Here is a 15,253-nt window from a genome sequence, read left to right as displayed (position 1 = left end):
TAGCCAGAGAGAAGGGAACCCCTTGTTTGGGCTCATGATATTTACAAAACACATCTTGTTTGTTATTATGATAGTTACAAATCCACCACCTTTGCTCTAAATGTCCGCCCTGATACCGACAAAGAATTTACCAAGTTCCCTGGTCAGTTTCCCATAAAAGACAGACCATAAAAGTCCTCAGTGGCAACCCTGTTCCCACAGGTTCCCAACCCTGTCCCCCAGAGGGACCCCTTTCCCTTTGAGAGCTTTCTCTGTATCTCTGCTTAATAAACTTCTATCGCTTTGCTCACTTTGTTGTCCAAAAGATTGTCTCTGACTCTGTGATACAAGAACCAAGCTCTCCTATATCAATCTCAGCTGAGCTCCGGCCTTCCCCAGGCTACCCAGACCCATAGAAAACACAGGTCCTCCACTCTGCCGACAGATGTGGTGGGTCAGAGAAAAGCCAACCTTTCAGACACCTGCCCAAGAAACGCTTGCTCAGGATACCGATACGATATTTAGTATATCCTATCCCTATAAGGCTTGGTTGCTCAGTGAGTCCATGAATTTCATGCTTGGGACCCCAGTGAAACGATGCTAAAACATTTTTATAAATTACTATGTATGGGACGTTTTTTAAAGCATCAAAATAGGGGCAGCCCAGGTGGCTCAGCACTTGAGGGCTGCCTTTGGCCCAGGGCGTGATCCTGGAGACCTGGGATGGAGTCCCACATCGGGCTCCCTGCATGGAGCCTGCTTCTCCCTCTGCCTGTGTCTCTGCCCCTCTCTCTCTCCCTCTCTCTCTCTCTCTCTCTCTCATAAAGAAATAAAATCTTAAAAAAAAAATAAAGCATCAAAATAGTGGCACCTGGGTGGCTCAGCAGTTGAGTGTCTGCCTTCAGCTCAGGGCGTGATCCCGGGGTCCAGGGATTGAGTCCTGCATCGGGCTCCCCATAGGGAGCCTGCTTTTCCCTCTGCCTGTGTCTCTGCCTCTCTGTGTCTCTCATGAATACCTAAATAAATAATCTTTTTTTTTTTTTAAAAAAAAGCACCAAAACAGTTACTATAGGAAAGATGAGAACTTTGTCAGACCTTCTCATACTCCATTTTATGGCTTTGTTGTTTCCTGCTGAAATCACAAATTAGAGGGATGAGCAAGACGGGTGCCGAAGGCTCCTTGCACCTTTGCGGGCCTGCCAGGACTGCAGGGATGTGGAGAGTCTGGGCCCAGAGCAGTGTTTGTTACCTTTTCCATGCGCTCAATCAGCCTGTCCAGCTCTCCAATCCTCTGGTCCTTCTCCACTAGGCTGATCTCCGCTGCTTCCATCTTTTTATTGGCTTCTTCAATAGCTTTCAGAAAACTTTTGGTTTCTTCCTGCAAAGGAAACACACTCTGTTCTCAGCACAGGCGTGGAGTCCCTAGGCTGCTAATGAGGGTCCAAATAGCGCTGGCCTTGCTAAATCGTGACATCTCTCTAAAAACATACTCTTGGGGCTGAGAAGTGTCATGAACTCAGATCATGAACTCAACTCCCATGATTCGAGTTCTCACCTGCAAATAAAGAAACGTCGTGTGGCTTTTTAATGGGCCTAGTTATTTTTTCTCCTCTCCCCACCCCCCGAGTCCTTATATCTAAAAAACAAGCCCGCAAATGTTATTTCTCCCTTGACTGGATGCTCAAAGTGTCAGTGTATTTGCCAATAATATAAAGGTAAGTAGGGCCACATCTGGAACTGAATGCAGAATGCCTCTACCCTTCTCCCATACTGCAAAGCACCAAGTCGGTCAGCCATTCAGCACATCTATAGAGCTTTAAGAACACAAGAGAAGGCAGCCAAGGACTCCCTACCTCCAATGATCTTACACTCGCTCCTACCAAAGCCGGGATGTGAGATGTACAGGTGAGGTCTAGAATGCCACAGCAAAGAGCGGAGAGAGAACATGGGCTTCCCAAAGACACAGGACACTTCTAATGAATGGCAAAGACTTATTCAGAGATGGTGGCATTTTCAGGGCTTTGCACGTTCTTGGGAAGGTGCAGGGACAGGGAAGGAGGGCATTTCAGGTAAAGAGCAAATGGAGGAAGAAAGGGCACAGCTGCATGGAAGCCTGGGATCTGCTGGAAGACTGGCAAATGGCAAATCTAGCCAGAGAAAAGGAGGTACTTAGAGGCAGAGACTGGTGGTTATCTGGAGCAAGGAGGGGGGCATGAATGAGGGCGGGAGGGAGAAGTGGGGGGATGAGCGAGCAAATGAATAAACCTTGACCTTCACTCATGTTAGAGAAAGCAGACTCCCCTCCAAGCAGAAACCCTGCTACTACCTAAACCTCACCAACGTTCATGGACCACACGCTCCCCAGTTCTTCGTGGGCAGCTAGGGCATACACACCAGCAGAGCCTCCTTCTCGGCATTGTGCTTCTGCTGCTGCTCCTGCAGCCTTTCCTCATACTGGCTGTACAGCTTCCTGGTCATCTCTCTCATCACCTCGGCATTGGCTTCCTGGGAGGATTCCACCTACAGAGACATTCATTTCAGAGCTCTGGCTTTTGCAGGTTCCAGGGAACCAGCACCTGCCACGCAGTGGTGAACCCACCAACCAGGCTTCTTCTGCGGAGACGGGAGACCAAAGCAGCAGGAACTAAGGGGAGGAGGATGGTGGGAAGAAGGAGAGGGGAGTAGAGGTGTAGAGAAAGAGAAAGCAGGACTTCACACTCTGTTACCAGGATAAGGACCCTCCACATGAGGTAATTTTTCAAAAAGACAGAAATGTACCTAAGCATCAGCCCTGTCCCCCAATTTAGCCACTTTTAAGTTGAATTTTTAAAATTAAAAGGTCTATCTGTTTAAGAAAAGAAGGAGTAAGTGATGAAAAGGGGGGACAGCCCCAGTGGCTCAGCAGTTTAGCACCACCTTCAGGCCAGGGCGTGATCCTGGAGACCCAGTATCGAGTCCCACGTCAGGCTCCCTGCATGGAGCCTGCTTCTCCCTCTGCCTGTGTCTCTGCCTCTCTCTCTCTCTCTCTCTCTCTCTCTCTTATAAATAAATAAAATCTTTAAAAAGAGACGAAAGGGGATATTACAGGTACCGATATTCTATTTCTGGATATATTATTTTGTAGATTTGACTCTGAATCAAATAAATCGTTTATCTGTTACCAAAAAATTAAATTTCAAGAAATTACCTCCCAAGACCATTCAATGGGAAAAGGATAGTCTTTTTAACAAAGAGTGCTGGGACAAATGGATAGTCACACCCAAAAGAACATTAGACACCTAATGTTCTTACTTTACCAAAAAGTAAGCCAAAATAGATCAAAGGTTTAAATGTAAAAGACAAAACCATAAAACTCCTCTAAGTAAACATAAGATGAATCTTTGCAACCTTTGGTGAGGCAATAGTTTCTCAGATATGATACCAAAAGCATACACGAGAAAAGATAAACAGAAAGACCTTATCAGTATTCAATATTAAAACTTCTGGGCTTCAAGGATGCCATCAACGAACGTGAAAAGGCAACCCAGAGAGTGGGAGAAAAGATCTGCAAATCACATATCTGATAACTTGTGTCCAAAATATATAAAGATTTTTTACAATTCAATAATATCCAATTTTAAAATGGGTGAAGGATCTGATAGATGTCTTCTTTGGGAAGATATACCGACCCATTAAGCACAAGAAATATGCTCAATATCATCACTTATCGGGGAACACAAAACCACAAAGAGATACCACTTCACACTCCTGGGATGGCCATGAGCAATGAGGCAGTAACAAAGTGTCGGTGAGGATATGAGACCTCAGAATCCTCTCACACTGCTGGGGGGAATGTAAAATGGTGTGGGCATATTTCTGCATTACCTTTCATACTATGGCTCCCCTCCCGCCGCACCCCACCATGTGTATACATTATTTTAAAATCTTGTTATGTCACAGAAGCGGGGAGGCCTTTGAAGACAAGTTGCCCACATGGAGTTAAAGCTGTCCTATTAATCACACTGGCCAAACAGTACCTAGGAGAGACTTCAGTTCAGCTCATAGAAGAAATCTGGACTCAGCCTTTCCACATGTTTGTGCTTTCCTAAATACCGCATTTAGAAACATTCCCACCTGGTCTGGGGACACTAAGCCAGGACCTCCCAGTGCCTCCCTGGGCCCCAGCTCAAGAGAAAAGAAAAAGCAGATGGGTGAGCAGGACTCAGGTTGGAGGTGGCTGGTACTCCCTTTCTGCCCACGCCCCATCCTTGCCTTTGAACCTCATGCCATTGATTTTATGCTGCAGAAGGTCTGTGTCCCGTCCTTCCAGCTTATTGCTTTTTCCAGAGAGCTGAGCTCTGTGTGTGTGATGTGTGAGCTCTGGATAAAGGAAGTATACTTCAAACTCCATGGGGTACATGACATTTATTTCTAAGATCCAACAAAAGTCTCTGTTGGTGCTAATCAACCTTCTCATCACTAGAGAGGTTCTGGTGCAAGCAGCCACAAAATGGAATATCCTGAGCAGTGATTATCATCAGCTGAGAGACACACAATGTGTCCTGCACTCCATTTCCATGGCAAACAGAGACTTCTAGAAAGGGCTATGTCCCTCCTGTCCCTCATTGGCCCACTCAACCACTGCCCAGCGTCCTCGGTCACCCACGGATCTTCTTCCTGCATGCCCTTGATAATAAACAGCCCTTATTACCTTCCAGCAGGCTCTTTATTATCAAACCAGAAATACCTTGAGACATCAGAGAAAATCTCAACAGTGAAGTCTTCTGAAGTCCCAGACCTGTGGGCAACCCCCCGCCCTCTCAGTATGTGACAGTGGTGCCGTGATGACTGTCTCAGCAGCCCTTAACGCCACTGGGGCCAGGGCAGAAGTTCCCACTCAGGGTATTTGTGGTGCATCCCAATCTGAACTGGGAATAGTGAACATAGATGCCCCCTCGGTGCCTTGAAGCCAAGCCCTATGGAGTTGGCCACAAAAAGTATGGGAAATGCCAACCAAGAAAACAGAAGAAAGGAGATGGATTTGTTAATGATGGGAAGAGAGAGAAGGAAAGGGAAAGAAGAGAAGGGTCAGGGGGAAATCCGCGGTCTCCTACTTTACCTTCATCTTCAACAGCTGATTTTCAACTTGCGCTACCTCCAACTGCCTCTGCTTTTCCCGCAGCTGGCCCATGGATGCTTCATAGGTCTGCTGCAGATCTCGGATTTGATCCTTAATGTTGCTATTTTCCAGAGTAACATCCACGAGGGTTTTCTAGTGGCATAAAAAGAAATCAAAACCAGATCTGGTGATGTGAGAAAACATGGCCAGAGTCATGCACCGGGACATCCCTTTGCCATTAACCATTGGGAGAGATGTCAAGCAGCTGCAAGCCAGGAGGCTGGTATCTGGGGGGCTGAGGGCCCCCCACCATGGGCAAGTGGTCTAAGGTTCTGTAGTTGGCTGGGCCAGCAAGCCTCCACATCACACCCCACAGCCTCTGCCCACACCACCTGCCCCTGCTCAGGATGGATGGAGATGGATAAAAATGGAGTCTTTCCAGGAAAAGTGGAATAATGCATCATTTCATGTAAGAAAAATTATGTTTTGAAAATAGTAAGGATAGAACAAATCCCATTTTGAAGAGGAAAATGTATAGGCATCGGTTCAAACGTGTTTATGTAGAGACAAGTTTTCAGAAGACTGGGATGAATTTCATCAAGATCCAAATAATGGTTATCTCTATGTGGTAAGACTATGGAGGATATTTATTTCCTTCCCTGTGTTTTCTGTATCTTTCAAATTCCTACAACAAAATCAAAAAATAAAAACATACGTTTTGTAGAATGGAGATAGTCCCCTTTTTCCTTAAAGGGGCTGTCCCTTCTGTACTTGTGAAACCACCTACCAGGACAGCCACAGCACAGCTCAGGTTCTGATGGTGCCAGCAAACGCTTCCCCTTCCCCTACCAGGCAGAGAACTGTGGCAATGAAGAAGTACCAGGGAACAGAGTCTGGTGACTCAGACAAGTGCCTGACAAGCAAAAAATCCTGTTGATTATTGCTCCAGGCCATCCACTGGAGCAAGAATGATTAAATTAGGGACACCTACGTGGCTCAGTGGTTGAGCATCTGCCTTTGATTCAGGTTGTGATCCCAGGGTCCTGGGATCGAGTCCTGCATCGCGCTCCTCACAGGGAGCCTGCTTCTCCCTCTGCCTATGTCTCTGTCTCTCTGTCTCTCTCATGAGGAACAATAAATAAAATCTTTTTAAAAAGTTATTGTTAAAAAGAAGATGGAGGGATCCCTGGGTGGCGCAGCGGTTTGGCGCCTGCCTTTGGCCCAGGGCGCGATCCTGGAGACCCGGGATCGAATCCCACGTCGGGCTCCCGGTGCATGGAGCCTGCTTCTCCTTCTGCCTATGTCTCTGCCTCTCTCTCTCTCTCTCTCTCTCTGTGTGTGACTATCATAAATAAATAAAAATTAAAAAAATAAATAAATAAATAAAAAGAAGATGGAAAAGGAGAAAAGAAAAGCACCATATCACAGCCAGGAAATTCAAGTGAATCTGAAGATTGTTGGCTTCTTACTTCTGCAAGGCTCTGACCTCTCCCCTTGCCCAAACTATCCCATTTTCATTATTATTGACAGACCAGAACCTTGGTTTGATTTCACAGGCTGTCAGAAGTGTAAGGAACTGCTGAGATGATCCCCAGTCCCCCTGTTTTATGGATAAACAAGCTGAGGCCAGCAGAAAAAAACGACTTGAACAAGGTGTCTGGCTAGCAGTAGAGCCAGGACTAGAACCCTGGGTCCAGATGTAGGTTCATGAGCACAAGAGTTCTATCTGTAGAGCCAGTGGGCCTTGGAGAGGGAGTGATTGGGCCAGGTGGTTTCTAAAGCCCTTTGCAGCTCAAATATCTTCTGATTCTGTGCTTCCAAATGGCTTCTGTGTTTTTGTTAATGTCTATTTACCTCCATCAAAAATCCTTTCTCCTGATTCAAGTAGGTTTAGGAATCAGAGGCATTTTATCTACAGTGAAGGCTAAGGACTTGAGGAAGCTTCAAAGACTAATCCTCTACAAAGAGGATATAGGCATTAGAACATGTGTCCAACCCCAGGGTTTCCAAATCTAACTGAAAGTCGAACGTGACTTGGGGAGGTGGTAGATGGTACACACAACCCAGTCCCCGGTGGTAAGAATTCCAGGTTATGGAAGCCATTCTCTGTATGAATGAGGAGTTAACCATGTAGAACCCAAAGCATTAAATCATACCAATATTAACTGGCATTAAGCAAGAGTGATGGGGAGAAGCAAAGGGCGAAGCAGATTCCCTACTGAGCAGGGAGCCCGATGCGGAGCTCGATCCCATGACTCTGGGATCATGACTTGAGCCAAAGGCAGATGCTTAACCAACTCAGCCACCCAGGTGCCCCTTAACATAATTTTTAATCTTTTCATTATAAAGCTCCTCTGTCTGCCCCAGGCCAAGACACTGGACTGTAACTAGGAACCAGTCAGATACCTGGGTTATGGCTGACCCTATTCTGATGGCTGACCTCACTGCCTGGAGCACCAGCGGGATGGCAGGTCAGAAGTACAGGTGGGGAAGAGAACCCAGAAAATCAGTGCCCATACCAACCAGGTCTGCACTTAGGTGAGGTACAGCATCTCCTACTGTTTGGCCAGGAGCGAAAAGATGCCCAAGAGAGAAGGAAAGGGAGCCTTGCCAAGCTCCCTTGATGGCAGAAGAAAGGGAAAACCACACCAGACCCAGAGCAGGGCCAGGCCTCGGGCCAGGGGAAAACCAGCATGCACTAAGAAGGATCAGGAAAGGGGTGAGGCTCCAAGACCCCACCAGAAATGGCCTCCCAGCCAAATCCCAACACGATGCCTGCCCAGGCCCGCTGCTGTATCTAGCTTTGTGGTTGGCACTACTGCCCTCACAGCTGTGACCAGAGAAAACCAGGCTCATGGGGAAGTGGAGGATTTCAACATGAAAATTTATCTGTTATTTGTATAGAACTGGGAAGGACACATAATAGCTGCGGCACCCTTTAGGGAAGGGAAAAAAAATAAGAGCCAAATGGATTTAGAGAAGAGGCAAGAAACTGTTGTGTGCCTATCTGGAAACCAAAGCCAAGGGAGAGTGTTTCTGGTGAATGTAATGCTGTTCTGAACCTTTTCAAGTTAATCTACATATTAGATGCAGGACTCAGTTGGAAGGGTAACAATGGGTAGCACTGGCGGGGTGAACTCCCAGCAAGGCAGTTCAATCACGGGAGCAATCCTGAAGTGGACCGAGGACGCACATTCAGAGCGTCCTGAATCCTTCTGCCTTCCCGCCTCGTACTAAAGACATTCTTTGGAATGCACAGGATTTCTTTTATTGCAAAATAATTTCTAAATTAGTAAAAAGTGCTTCACAGCCTTTGGGAGTTACTTGCCATGAATGAGTACAGATGGTCTGTGAGTAGGTCTGTCTTTTCCGTGCTTGGGTGGAACTTCCCGTAACGCGAGAGCTAAAAGAACAGGGGCTGCTGTGCTGTTTTAAGTGCTAATACTTAAGACCACTTGGGTACCTACTGGAGAAAGTGACACCTCTAATGGAGCTCAGGATCTAAACACCCATTTTAACGAAGGCAAAAACAAATTCTACTCAAAGGTTTAGAGTCTTGGCTTGGAAGCACTTCCTCTCACCTCCTTCACTAGCTTCCTGGTATGGGCTTTACTGTGGCCATGCTTGAAGGATCCTAAATAATGATCTGAAGACATCCCGTGACTTACTTTACTACCGAGGCACGGACCCACACTTGGTTAGGCATGCCGGCCCCGTAACAGAGGGCACCCCAGAGGGCACCCAGGCTAACGGCGAGCACTGGAGTACCTGCAGGCCAATGGAGTCCGACGTTAAGGTTGAGTTCATGGCATTAAAACTGTCCAGGGCTGACGACTGTGTCTGGATGTGACTCTCAAGATACTCCTGCTGAGCCTGTGAAGCCTGAACAGATGACGAGATGGTTACACAAAACCATTTATACCTGCAACAAGCTTCAGTTAGGCTAGAACCTTCTCCTGATATTCCAAGTGCAGCTTAAAATTGCAAATTCAACATCTGCATGACCCAGAGAGGGGAAAGACAAGAAGGCTCTTCCTTTACATATTCACCCACAGGCCTCACCGGCTCCTCACAACAGGTGCAGCAGCAGACCATCCCCCTTCACATGGAAGAAACAGAATCAGAGAAGCTACGGGGTTTGCACACCAGCAACTGAGAAGCGGTACAGCTAGAACCACTGTATAAGGGTATAACTAAAACCCAGTTGGAATATCTTCTCATGACATCTTGCTCTTTCCACTCAGCACAGAAAGAGCACATCTGGGGTGCACACAGTTCTCCAGCATCATTCTGGGGCTGCCGCTGCTGCCGTGTCTTTGTTGGGTGTGTGTGTTTAACGTGTTGCAGACAGTCTCATCAGAGAGAGTTCTACAAGTTTAAGCCAAACCTTCAAGAAGGTCTGGGAGCAGGGAGGCAGGAGAATGAGGGGTAAGGATTCGGGCTAGGCTCAAGGGTGGATGCCGGTGGGGTCTGCTGGAGCCACAGAAAGCAGTCAGCAATGACAGAACCAGAGGGGCACCCTGCACATGGGAAGCAGAGTTGAAACAGCAGGGCAGGCCCAGGAACAGGGTGGGGGGCACGTTCTTGCTCAGGGGTGTGTTCACATTGCAAGAATTTAGCAATGGTAATGTGGCTGCAGAATGAGGGCTGGCCTAGGGGAGGAGACGGGGCAGAGACATAGTTTCTTGCATGGGAAAATGAGGGTGTGCAAGAGACGGTGATGGAAAGCCAGGGGCAGGGACCTGTCTGCGCATCTATTGCAACTCCAATCCTCCGGCTTTAATTACAGTTGTTAGCGCGTGTCAGTGGATGGCAGACTCAATTTCCACAAGTATGTGAGAATTTCACAAACCTCTTCCTACATGCCAGTTGAGAATGGGCTACGCCCCCACCCCTATAATCAAGGCAATGGGTCTTACTTAAGCAGATAATCTCGCGGCCAAGTCATGCGCTAACCTCTAACACGGCTGGCGTAGCTGTGCTTCCTTCCTGCAGAGATTCACCTTTACGGAAAGTAGGTTGTGTATACGTGGACTTTTTTTCTTTCAACATTATGAATCAAAAATACAAAAAATAATTTTTTCGCAGGCATTAGCTTGTTTAAATCAGAGGAATGTTATTTTCTCTTAAATTGGAAAGTAAGACATTCACATAGTTGAAACATTTACAAAATGTAAAAGGTACACACTAACATAAATCTGTCACTCCTGTCCCATCTGCTCAGGGACCACCTTGCCTACTCTGCCTCTCAATTAAGAATCAGTTAATTTGGGGATCCCTGGGTAGCTCAGTGGTTTAGCGCCTGCCTTTGGCCCAGGGCGCGATCCTGGAGTCCCGGGATCCAGTCCTGCGCCGGGCTCCCGGCATGGAGCCTGCTTCTCCCTCTGCCTGTGTCTCTGCCTCTCTCTCTCTCTGTCTATCATAAATAAATTTTTTTAAATCTTTTTTAAAAAAAAAGAATCCGTTAATTTGTTTCTTGATTATCCTTCTAGTAACTACTTTTGCACCCACAAAACTATCTAAACATACTTATTTTCCCCTCCTGTCTTATGTAAATGGTAGTTCATTGTACCTATTTTCTTGTATTTTGCTTTTTTTTATACCATATACTCTGTATCTTTGAAATCTTCCCATATCTCATTTTGAAGAGCTTACTTGCTCTTTTTATTCTTTCCTCCTCCCTCCCCTTCCCCTATGCTCCCCCCCTCCTTTTTAAGATTTATTTATTTATTTTGGGCACAGGGGCAGGGAGAGGAGCAAAGGGAGAGGGAGAGAGAGACACGAGCCTCAAGCAGACTCTCCACTGAGCAGGGAGCCTGCTGCAGGGCTAGATTCCACACCCCTGAGATCACGACCTGAGCCGAAATCAAGAGTTGGAGGCTCGACTATGCCACCCTATGCCAAAAGAAGGCGCCTTCTCCTTCTGTGTACCCTATTGTAGAGTCATAATTTATTTTACTTTTCTCTTCTTAATGGAAAGTTAGGTTTCCAACCTTGTTACTACAGCGAACAATGCTGTGATAACTAAGTTCATACCTATGTCAGTTCACGCGTGAGAGTTTAGGGAATATGCTCTCAGGAACAGAACTGCTAAGTCACAGGATGGAGGCCTTTGTAATTTTGGTAGCTACAGCCAAATCGCTCTCCCTCAGAGTAACACAAAATTCTATCCTATCCAGCAATCTGCCTCTTCCTCCACAGCACCCTAATATAGTATCTTGTCTGCCCCTATAGGTGTGCCAGTCTCACAGGTAAAAATTACACTTCAGGATAGTTTTATTATTTTTTTAAAGATTTCATTTATTTATCCATGAGAGACAGAGAGAGAGAGAGGCAGAAACATAGGCAGAGGGAGAAGCAGGCTCCATGCAGGAGCCCGATGTGGGACTTGATCCCAGGTCCCCAGGATCGCGCCCTGGGCCGAAAGCAGGTGCCAAACTGCTAAGCCGCCCAGGGATCCCCAGTCAGGATGGTTTTAATCCAAGTTTTTCTTAATGAGAGGGAAGCAGAGCATCCTGCCAGACATTTAAGAGCTCTTCATCCTTCTTTTACTATAAGTACTCCATAACAAATATTTTGCCTATTTTTATGAGTTGTGGCCTTTTCTTCTTGATGCCTGAGAGCTCTTTAAATACTCAGAAAATCAGCCTATTACCTATGACATGAAGGGCAAATCATTTTGCCAGGTTTGTCATTAGACTTTGACTGGTGTCTCTGCCAGCACACGTCCTTCATTTCAGTGTAGTCAAAGTTACCAAACTTTTCTTTTGTAGTTTTAGAATTCCACATCAGAGTAACGAAAAGCCTTCTCCACCCCAAGAATATAAAAGAATTCACATGTTTTCTTCTGGTACTTTTAAGTTTCATCTTCAGCACTTAAGTCTTTGATGTCTTTGGAATTCACCAGAAGTCTGTCACAAAAGCATATAAATTGTCCCCACATGGGCCCCTGGTAGCTGGGTGGTGGAGTTTCTGCCGTTGGCTCAGGGCGTGATCCCAGGGTTCTGGGATCAAATCCCGAGTCAGGCACCTCACAGGGAGCCTGCTTTTCCCTCTGCCTATGTCTCTGCCTATCTCTCTGGGTCTCTCATGAATAAATAAAATCTTAAAAAAAATATATTCCCCAAAGCATATCTTCACTGGTCCATTTTCCTCTCTTTATTTGAGATGCTACATTTATCATATATTGGAGTCCATTTCTTCACTTTTTTCATGGATGCTTACTTTTTTATGTGTTAATATGATTCTGTCCTAATCTCTGAGGCTCTCTCAGTTTCTTATAACATTAATAGAGCTAGTCTTCCTCATTGCATTTTTTTCCCCAGAATTTCCTCAATGCTTCCTATTTATTTTCTGTATACTCTGGAATCACCTAGTCCAGTTATAAGAATGACATAAAATAAAAATCTGTTGGTATTTTTATTGGGTTACATTACATTTGTGTATTACCCTGAGTAGTACGGACATCTTACAATGTTGGCAATTCCTATCTAAGTACATAGTATGTCTTTCCTCTTGGTATAGTTTACTCCTAGATATTTGGTAGTTCTCTTTGCTCTTGTTTCTTCTCACCAGTTGTGTTTTGTATACTGAAATCTATTTGTTTGTACCTATTAATTTTTTTACCCTGCTACCTTACAAAATTGTTTTTTACAGTAGTTTTTTTTTTTTTTCCATTGGCTCACTTGTGCTTTCTGGGTATATAATCATACAGTTTGTAAACAGTGACAGTTTTACATCTACCTGTCTGGTTTTTATACCTCTAAATTTGTTTCTCCTGTTTAATTCCATTGGCTAATCTCTCAGGTACAATATTAAATAGTAATGATGATAGCTGGCTTCCTTGTCTTGTCCCTCACTGTGGAGGGAATGCTTTGAATGTAAAGATTCTTCTTGCCACAAATGTCCCTTTAAATAATACACTTAATTCTGTGATAAAATTCCCTCAGTTCATTTAAAATATGATTCTATTCACAAAGAACATCATAAACTCAAATATGTTCAGGCACCAGCCACTCAGAGGGAGTCCTAAGCCCTACCATCCCTCCATATTTCCAAGTCACTGAGATATTCACTTACTGACAATTCCTGGGTAAGCTGTCGAATCTTCTGTCTCATTTCATCATAGTCTCCATACATTCGCTTCCTTACTTTTTCCAAAGTGGCTCTCACCTGCAGCCCACAAAGATGCTAGTTAGAGATCAAGTTACAAAATTTTGAGAGATTTTCTGAAACACTAATGACAGGAGGGTTCCACAAAAAAAAACAATTTTAAGAACATGACAGTTTGGGAGATTAAGAAAATCACTTCTAATATCTAGTTAGAAGCCAAGGGAATTATCCAAATAACAACAATAAATATGTATTATTATGAATGTTTGTAATTATTAATAAAGATTAATTATCCAAATAATAAGCCCTAAAGAAAAAATGGTTTGTTGAAATGCACCTATCACCTGTCAAAACACATTCAGCAAGATTCCTTTTCCTATCACACATTTTTATAAGTAGAAAATTAACAAGTTGACTCTATAAACAAGTGACTAAGAAGACAAAAAAAAAAAAAAAAGCAACCTCTAATTTTCCCTATCTCTGCTCTGACCACCAAAGAGCAATTAAACATCTGAAATATACGGCAGGGAAGTATGAGCATAGAGAGACCATAAATTTGAACATTTCTCATTTATCAATAATACACAGGCACAAAATATAACAAAAGTCAGGGTAATCCTCCAAACACCTGTTTACACAACCACTGTTGAAGTTCCTCTATAGTAGCACTTTTGGAGGAGTAACCAGGTCCTTACAATTTTTATTAAAAAAAAAAAAAAAAAGGCCTTGACCCTGTCAAGGGTCAAAAAAAGCCCCTGCTCCTGCTCTGCTTAATGGAGAGCTCAGGGATCCTCAAATAGAAACGAGGTCTCAAGGGAGCCCTCTGCAGGTAGTTCCAGAACTTCCATGGCAGGAGGGACTCAAAGACAGTAGTAGGTAGGAATTAGGGGATAGCACGAGGGAGCACTTCACCTTGAAGCTGTATTTGCATAGCTAGCACAGGTTTTAAATCAGATTGCATGTTTGTTAGAGGTGACTGCGTATTGGTGAAAATTTTGGCAGCAAGGTGTAAATCAAGATGCCAAGACTTTCCTAAATGAATTCTGATCAAGAGTCTACTTTCTTGCTGTTATCTACAAACATTTTGGGGAAATGAGGCCCAAAACACTCTGGCAGACAGAAAGGTTTTCACCATGGCCCTAATTGGCTCTCATGCTGCTCATCAGTGGGGAGTAGGTTGGCTCTCAAGCTGGATGGCAAGTGGTACAAGAAGCCAACTGGGCCAGAATCACTCATGGCAAGAGAGAACAATCCCATAAACATGCTTAGGGATGAGCAGGCCAGGATGGATTTGAAACCAGCTATAGAAGGTGGGACCTGGAAATTAATTTTATGTTACAGGTCACAATGGAGGCTAGTAATCCAGGTCAGAACCACCCCTGTGTCCCAGGCACATGTCATCCCTGGTTCACAACCAGCCTCCACCTGTTGTTTTTGTCTTGGGCAACTGGCGGCTCTTCAGCTCTGCTTAAAAGGTTTACCTGTGAAGCAGTGCCTTTTTATCCGAGGTATATGAGAAGGGACTAAGTATTTACATGAGAAAAATACTGGAGATGAGGAATGTTCAAGTTGCTTCTATAGAGGAAGTCAAGAATGAGATACTCTGAATGATTAAAAATTATATTTGGGGAGTAGAATGATTGGGGATTTGAGGGTGGTGGTTGTCATAGTTGTCCTGTACATTTGTGTATGTATGTAACTTTTTTGGCTTTTCTTCATTTTCTCTGTTAAGCATTTATTATTTTTAACTAAGACAAGATTTTTTTATTTCTTTTAATTATATAAGTATCTAAATCTTTCAAGACACGTGAAAGAAGGTGCCCAAAACAGTTATTTTTAATACTCAATGAGATGTTCTTTTAAAAAAACTGTACAAAAAAAATTAAATTAAATTAAAAAACTATACAAAAGCTGATAACATGACTTTGTATCTTCTCTGCAAACACACCATATAAAAAGCTAGAAGTTTTGACTTTAGGGGTCCCTTTCCACCCTCCACAATCTATATAGGAGAAAACTGAAGCCCACAGAAACAAAAGCTTGGCTGGGCCAAACACAGAGGTA

At 44.5% G+C, this 15,253-nt stretch overlaps 1 protein-coding gene across 3 annotated transcripts in view; it reads right to left on the bottom strand.

The window, feature by feature from the left end:
• Positions 1-15,253, bottom strand: part of MYZAP (myocardial zonula adherens protein) — an 88,361-nt gene that overhangs the window by 47,768 nt on the left and 25,340 nt on the right. For all 3 annotated transcript variants that reach the window (XR_012022627.1, XM_072808791.1, XM_072808792.1), the window contains exons 4-8: positions 13,157-13,249; positions 8,846-8,959; positions 5,078-5,230; positions 2,374-2,499; positions 1,229-1,357 (exon numbers count right to left, since the gene is read on the bottom strand). Coding sequence is in view for 2 of the 3 variants with exons in the window: in XM_072808791.1 (XP_072664892.1) it covers positions 1,229-1,357; positions 2,374-2,499; positions 5,078-5,230; positions 8,846-8,959; positions 13,157-13,249 (615 nt within the window). In the remaining variant the exon portion in view is untranslated. The remainder of the gene's footprint in view (positions 1-1,228; positions 1,358-2,373; positions 2,500-5,077; positions 5,231-8,845; positions 8,960-13,156; positions 13,250-15,253) is intronic.

The sequence above is a fragment of the Canis lupus genome, chromosome 32, assembly GCF_048164855.1.
Source record: "Canis lupus baileyi chromosome 32, mCanLup2.hap1, whole genome shotgun sequence".
Lineage (NCBI taxonomy): Eukaryota > Metazoa > Chordata > Mammalia > Carnivora > Canidae > Canis > Canis lupus.
Note: the sequence above shows the minus strand (reverse complement) of the source record. Positions and strands in the feature narration are given on the sequence as shown.